At 38.7% G+C, this 7966-nt stretch overlaps 1 protein-coding gene across 1 annotated transcript in view; it reads right to left on the bottom strand.

The window, feature by feature from the left end:
- LOC102194225 (matrix metalloproteinase-17-like) overlaps window positions 1–7966 on the bottom strand; it is a 92149-nt gene that overhangs the window by 10058 nt on the left and 74125 nt on the right. Inside the window, exons 6-9 of the mRNA XM_005729268.2 lie at window positions 5392–5494; window positions 3661–3743; window positions 2847–2999; window positions 2256–2513 (exon numbers count right to left, since the gene is read on the bottom strand). Coding sequence (XP_005729325.1) covers window positions 2256–2513; window positions 2847–2999; window positions 3661–3743; window positions 5392–5494 — 597 coding nt within the window. The remainder of the gene's footprint in view (window positions 1–2255; window positions 2514–2846; window positions 3000–3660; window positions 3744–5391; window positions 5495–7966) is intronic.

The following is a 7966-nucleotide window of genomic DNA, read 5'->3' as shown; positions in this document are numbered from 1 at the left end:
CATTTTAAGACTGAAGAATAAGCAAAACAAAAGGTTTTGGTAAAATAACCATATTCTGCCAAACGACACTTAAATTCAACGACAGTGTTGGCAGATGGCTGCCCCTCCCTGACTCTGGTTCTGCTCGAGGTTCTTTCCTGTTAAAAGGGAATTCTTTCTTCCCACTGTCACCAAGTGTTTGGCGTATTCTCTTTATTATTGTAGGCTCATTGTCAAACAATACTAAGTGTTCTGTCGTGGGATGGAACCATCTAAATAAAATGTAACTGAAATTGAATAGAATTGGTAATGCACACTTGCAGGTAGTTATTTATGTAAAATATAAAGATAATGAGGAATTTGAAGCTGATGAGGTGAGCTTGGAAACATTTTTGGGAAGGGTAAATTAAAAAAGTCACAGCAATTTGTCCACATTTGACTTAAAATGATAAATGTTAACATTTATAATGCAAAAGAAGAAGGTAAGACAGGACCAAAATCACAAGGATACTCTCTCTGTGAACTACAAAGCTGTACATTTGATTTTATAGCAATCTATAATATCTCTACAGTATTTTTTAAAAATTAAACAATGTGGTTTTTGCCTTCAGACCTGCATCAGTTCTTTGGGGTACAAATTCAACACGGGGCTAGAAACATACCTCAGAGATTTTGGTCCATATTGACATGATAGCATCACACAGCTGCTCCAGATTTTTTCAGCGTCATGATGCAAAATTCCCATTCCACCACATCCCAAAGGTGTCCTATTAATGGCTACGGAGGCCATTTGAGTAAAGTGAACTCAATGTCAAATTCAAGAAACCAGTCTGACATAATTTAAGCTTTATGACATTGCATGTTATTCTGCTGGAATCAGCTATAAAACAAATACCTACACTGCGTGTAAAGGGTATATGCTCAGTTGATATTAAGTGTCCCTAAGTGTGACAAGACATAAAAAAAACCCCCATTACACCACTACCAGTCTGAATCATTGCTACAAAGCTGGATGGCTCCATGCTTTCATGTTGTTTGCACCAAATCCTGACCCTGCCATCTGACAGATCAGGATTTGCTGAGGCTCATGACACTTTTTTTTGTTACATAGTCGTATTGAAGGCAATGCTAACGTGTTAAGAGTTTGCTTTTTGCATATGCTAAAGAAAAGTAAAGGGCTCCTAATAGAGGGAATCAACTAGGAACCACAACATTGCGTAAAAAAATCCCACGATGAACTATTCAGTGACATTTCAAGACATACTTCTGAATGGAAGTGGTGGAGTGACTGGCTCAGTGAATGACACTGCCATCCTTATGCCAATAGCAAGGCCTAAAATTTCATCCAAGACTTGAAGCTGCATTCCTAACTTGCCTAATTGTTCTGTTGTCTCATATTCTTCTCAAACTTTATTCCGGTCTAAGGACTTCCCCTGAGAACGGTGTTGCATAGTCTTGCCTTAGGCTTAGAAAATAGCACAGCAGACTACTGGTTTGATGCTGTGGTGGAGTGTTACGACTCTATTTTTCTCAGAGAAATGTAATCATTTTTCACTGAAAGAAACTGACAGGCAATTCATCATTTATATGTTGAATCTAATCAATCAGAGTGTCTTTATAATCAATTTTTAATCAAGACAGAAGCGGTCAAAAATATGTCACTGGCTTTACTCTGAGGACATTCTGACTCTGGGTGATTGATTAAGGTTTAGTTTTGATCTTTTTTTTTGAGGATGATGTAAACAATTTGCTTTGCAGATTTATTATCAAATATGGTTATTTCCTTAAAGGAAATAAACTCTTGTTTTTCTTAAATTTCTAATTATCATCACTCACTGTAAAGCACTGCAGAAAGAAATTTTAGGTTCTGCGTCTTCTACCTCTAGCTCTGTCTTAGAGCACACAACACTTCAGTGTCTAAAACAAAGTGCTCAGCTGACTTTGTTTTAGTTGAAACTCTTGGATAAGGACAAGACGTCCATGTCAAATTTCACAGTAAAGTAAATGGTTAACCAACTGGTATGCATACTGTGCTATGCAATTCTAATCAAAGTCACATCCTTATTCTGTACATGCAATCCGCTATCTATCAAGGACATGCACTCACATGCACCCACACATACAACAGTGCATCCATCAGGGAAGGTCTGGGGTTCAGTATCTTGCCCAAGGACACAACTGTGCCAGTGTCAACTTTGCCTCTCTTTTTCATCATTTTATGCACATAAGATGGGCGGGCAAAACTGTAAAAAAAAAAAAAAAAAAAGATTACTTACCATCAGACCACCTCATGGCATCATCAAGTTGTGATGGCAGCCCTTTCCAGAGGTTGCTGTCCTTAGGGTAGCCCAGGTCCATTCGTCTCAGGTGGTCATCGTATCGCCAATAGCGGTTGTCCTTAAAGAAGTAGGTTTTGTCGTTGTGTAGCCAAACAAAGGCAGCGTCCACACCCTCCAACGGTAGGCCAAAGTCACTGATGGGACGAGGGTAACCTTCCTCCACAATATTGTCTTTAAATACCCAGTATTTTAAACCTAAAGAAAGTTAAACATAACGAGTTCAAACCTACTTACTATTATGATGTTTTATAAAGAAAAGACATCTGAGAGGATACAATTGAAAAGAAAATAATGAAAGGAAATAATTAAATTAAAAAAAAAACAAAACGCACACATATGTTTTTTTGTGTAGTTTTTTTGTGTAGTCTTAACCACAGTGGTAGCTCAAAAGTTGTAGCTTGTTTATGTCCTTCTTTTCAATACTTTAAATGTCATTGCCTAACTCCTCTCCTACTCACATAGACTTACAAAATACACAATTTCCTTAAAAATCCCACCTGCTCTCTTCCAATGTTTTTGATACTGTACCTTTAAAAAATACAATTTTGTGGTCCCCAGGCCTCTCGTACACTGCGTCCACACTATCCAGATTGGTTGGGAGGCCCCGCCAGAAGCGATGGATCTGAGCAGGACGCAGAGACACCAGGTGCTTCTCTCTTGTTAGTCGCCAGAAGTACTTCCCTATGAAGAACAGGTTCAAATTAAGAGGAACAACACTATTACTTCTGTTCTAAATGTCCTTCCAGACTTAATCATGTAAAGTGTACAAGAAACACAACAAGCAATGACCTACAAGTGACAAGGAGCAGCCCTAGTTTGAAAGGTTTGATATTTGCAGCAGGAAGACATAATACAATTATTAAAGGCTGCTAAGAGCTACAGATAAATCTAAATATTCTATTAATTATCTACAAACGTTCCATGTCCTTGATTTTAAAGTGTGACAACAAAAAACAAATTATATTAAAAAGTTCTATAAAAACATCGTTAAAATTCAGTAGACTTTACTAACACTGCTACTGCAGAAGGTATGCAAGTCTGTTTCTTGTTTCCGTTGTCAGTGGGAGGCTAGGGGTCATTCCTCCAGAGGGCAAGCATGAAAGGGTGATGTAATTTTTATACTGAAGTCTCTCAGCAGGGCTCAACTGGCTCAGTCGGGTATCTACAACTACCTCCTCGCTCTCATTCTCTTTCCCTTTCTCACTTCTTTCATTTGACTCTTTCTCCACTGCTGCTCTTTTGGCTAATTTCTCGTTTCTTTTCTTTTTTGTTTTGGGTTATTTTCCCTCCCCTCATAGCTCTGCAGCTTTGCATATCTCTTTCGCTGTTTGTGCTGTTGTACCTTTGAAAAAGAAGGCCTCTCCTCGTATCTGGGCCACTGCATCAAAGTGACTGGTGCATCTGTCTGGGGTATCTCGTGCCAGCCTGAGAGAGATGGGAAGAAAGTAAGAAGGGAAAAACAGCGTAAAATGAGCGATAACAAGGATCTGCTGGATTCTAAACTGGACATTTATAAAGCTTTAGACCTCTAGCCACCACAGAAAATGTTGTATCTCGGTTCTAATGACTCACCTCTCATTTGCAAAAATTTCCTCAGTTGTGAAAAGTGAAAAAATTATTTGACCGATTATATTGCGTAGCTTTTTACTGACATGCGTCGACCCCTTCTGAGAAATTTTGCACAAGCTGTTCCTGATATCCTTTCAGGTGCCTGTGCGTGAATCACTGAAACCATGCTAAAAGAAGTGAGGTAGCTATCAGGCTGACATGGTGAAATCCCTCGGTGTGTTTATCCCCAAGGTTTTTAAGTGATTTAAATCACTGACGTGGCCTGCATGCCAATGATGAAGCCATTAGCACCACAGGGCTGAGAGTGAGAGCCTGCCAGGCCTTATATTACCAACAAAGGTCTCTATTCAGAACTCTATTAGCGCTACACCACAGTGTAGTGGTCAGTATTGGTGCCCTTGTCGGGCCCAATCTAGCTTTTTCCACACATCATGACCTGACCAAGGCAGCAGGAAACAATTAATGAAGCTAGTGGACGTCTGAAACTGGCGAGCAAACGCTGCTAAATGTTCATCTGTGGTGTTTTAGCATTACCTCACTGTGTGTAGTTGTTTTTGTACCTCCACCCATCTGAAACTAACTAAACTCTGTAGACCTTCAGACTAAAGTTTCTTCAGGTTTGCTTTGTTTTTGGGGGCTACCCCAGGCTGGGGTTGAGTGGTTAGGTTGTGTGTGTGATGTGTGCGAGAGAGTGTATGTACTCTCAAAATGTATAAATGGACAAAATGCAGTCTAATTAAGCTTGATAACCTAAAGAAACTACAGGTTGATAGCTGCCCAACTGTCTTCTGAGAATTGCTTAATTTGATGGGCAAGGTCCCATGCTCACTCTTGGCTAATTTGCTTTTTGGTACCTTACAAGTTCTTTCAAGTCTCCCCCTCCCCGCAAGAAAATTCTTTTTTACAATGAATGTAAGCCTGCATAGATTCATTACACTACGTCTCAGTGGAAGTAACAAAAACCTGATACAATTATAAAACAATCACAATGCAATTATGTACAAGGAATCATCCCAAAAACTGAAATCTCTTTGTAATGTGATTCAATCCAGTGAAATAAAACGAATGAATACCACCTGCATGAGGCCTGTGGATGTAAATTCATTTATTGTCATGACTTTAATATCACCATTTTTCCACAACTATGTAAATAGACAGAATGCACATTGAGAAGATGGTTTATTTGCTTCTGCTGAGGCTTGTTTTTACTTCAATCAAAAAGCATTTCAATAAGTTGTGTCCTGAGATGAACTGTGCTTTGAGTTTTATTGACACAGACCCTCTGGCCATCATGCCTGCTTTACTAAATTTATGAAATTAAGATGAAATGAATACTGAAATTGGCTTTCCTCCTTCCAAACAATGCAGCTAATTTAGGTAAAAGAGACCTTAAAACAACTACTAAGGAATTAAGTGATTTTTATGGACTGCATTATTATTAGAGTGCCAGATCTATTTCTGTTGCATTTAAAAGATAACAGATACCTTTTATACTTCTACTTACATGACCGTGGACCTGTTTTCAGGAAGATCTAGCAGGACAGGAGGCTCGGCTGTCTGAGACGAACTGCCTGGTTGATTTGTGTGGGACACTGAGTCTCTAACACCTGGGAAAACAAGACAAACATATGTAATAACAATAAATTCCCTATATTATTTTTGATAATTTATTTAGTTTCTTTTGTTCTCCATTTGTGTCTTACATTTCATATGACACATTTTCAGTCCCATTGCCACAGGATCATAATGGCTTAATGCCATGGTGACCATATTTTGATTTCCAAAAAAGAGGACACTTGCACCAGTCATGAAGAACTTTAATAAAACTGTTTACTTAAAGAAAACTTTAACGTATTTAAACTATGCCTTCTCTGTGCAGTTAATGAATGGTGAAATAAAAAATGTCATATAGGCTTTTACAAGTCAGCAAGTGCAAATAAAGAGGACGGTTGGTCACCCTATTAATGCCAATAATTTGGCATTAACATCAGCACAAAAATTGTGCACCGGGAACTTCGTGGCATGGGTTTCCAAGCACTTCCTGTGCAAGTGTGTGCAGGGATAGACAATTAGATAACTAGATAGAAACAAAAGAAGATTCATCACTCAAAGTGAATTAAAACTGCCCTGAGGGCAACCTATGTGGTCTCATACTATTCTAGAGGACAGTTTAAAATTGTAAGATGTAGAAAAAGAATAGAGCCCTTGAGTTCAGTTTGCACTACTGAACTCTATGCCATCAGCTTGGTGGTTGCAGCTCTTACTGCAGTACAGAATGTGGATCACAATGGATTTTTTCTTCTTGTTCCAGGTACTCATAGGTAGAACACAGTCTGAACAAAACGGGTTAGCTTTGATTTTAATGACAGAAAAAAGTTGCCAAATCATTCAACAATGGAGGAGTCAAAAGTATGTATGACTAAAATAAATATGTGAGGTTACAGTGCTATCAGTGCGGACAGAAAGATATTTGTAGGACTGGTCATTGGTTGGTTAGGAATAACCACGGGGGTTGTGATCACCAACATTTTTTTGGATCCAAAGTCATCTCAAAATGAGGTAGTTTGATCATTTCCACGTATCACAATATTCCCCTTCAGCAGGATTCAGCAATTCAAATCACACGCCACCATTATTTATCCCCGCACTTGATTGTGTTTTTCTAAAAGTCATCATTTTCTTTCTTTCTTGTCTCACTGTCACTTCCTGGATCAGGGAAAGGTTTGATGAAGTCACATGGCATAATGAGGTCCAATTAACTCCATCCATGTTTTCATTAAATCAATAACCTTGCTCTGCAGAGCTCATAAATTGGTGCCCCCTGCATGAGATGAGGCTGCTGTATCTTCAGTCTCCTGAGCTGTCACAGCCACTAGTTTACTGCGAGACAAACATAATTACAGCCAAGGATCATGACTCACGGCCAGCAGAGAAGGATTCTATGAAGGGTCGGAGACTTCACAGCATTGATCATGTTTGACACTGCTTGTTACTAATGATGATTCATCAGGTAAGCAGATAATTTTGTGAGTATTTACTGCAGCACATATTTCATATTAATGATGGGAAAAAACAAAACTATATTTCCAGTAAAGAGGCTTAGCCAGGAGCATAAAATTGTTCAATATAATTATGGAAATACACGAAACAGCTGACTGTAATAGGAAAAATAAATTAAGCAGTTCTGATTTAGGTCATATATTGTTACAGGCCTTGAGTCACCCCTCATTTCTTTATGTTTTGCCAGGAAATGGGAAATAGGTGCAGTGACCTACTGAAATGTGCAAATATGCACCAACAACAGGTGCAGATGCAGGTCCTGTGTCAGGTCTTTGCTGGCTTTTTCCTTATTTTCAGGACATGACAGTGCAATTCATTTGCTATAGATAGTTTTTTAGGCCTGCTACTTCTACTTTTTTATATGTGCAATGCGTTGTTAAGGACACGCTGCACACTGTGCTGACACATGTCAAGTTCTCAGCTAATTTTAATCACCTTGTTGGTGCAAAAATGCCATTTTATGCCTGTTGAAATGTTGTCTCTTGTGTGTAACCGGGTCACAAATTACATATTGTTATAATTACACAAAATGTGTTCTAAACTCCAGGATCCCCAAGCCTGTAGTTATCTTCATTGTCAGTGAGAGTCCCTCCTCATCCTTTTCTTCTTCTTTGGTGCAACCCTATAAATTTGCGGTACCCCTTTTTGGTCTCTCCCCTTTTCTACAATTCCCCTGCGGGAGAGGTTGGTATCATTTATTGTCCAACACTAATTATATTTCTATCCACCCTGCCACCCTGATGTTTCTAATTGTGTGTTTTAGTTCATTATTGGCATCATTATGCCTGTCTTTACTTGCTGTTATGATCCTTTTCATAGTTACACAGCCAGTTTGCTTTTATGCCTTAACATCACACACCCCATTACTACTACTATGAAACAAAGAATACAAATGTTTATGGATTTGTGCTTTTCAGTAACACCTGAGGCAGATTCAATAAATGGAAATTTGTTAGGAATCAAAGTAATTTACTTTTCTGGCTCATCTCCCTGACACACACACACACACACACACACAC

This window comes from Pundamilia nyererei, unplaced genomic scaffold (assembly GCF_000239375.1).
Source record: "Pundamilia nyererei isolate P.nyererei 1_Seehausen unplaced genomic scaffold, PunNye1.0 scaffold00032, whole genome shotgun sequence".
Lineage (NCBI taxonomy): Eukaryota > Metazoa > Chordata > Actinopteri > Cichliformes > Cichlidae > Pundamilia > Pundamilia nyererei.
The sequence above is the reverse complement of the archived record's forward strand: the minus strand, read 5'-3'. Positions and strand labels throughout refer to the sequence as shown.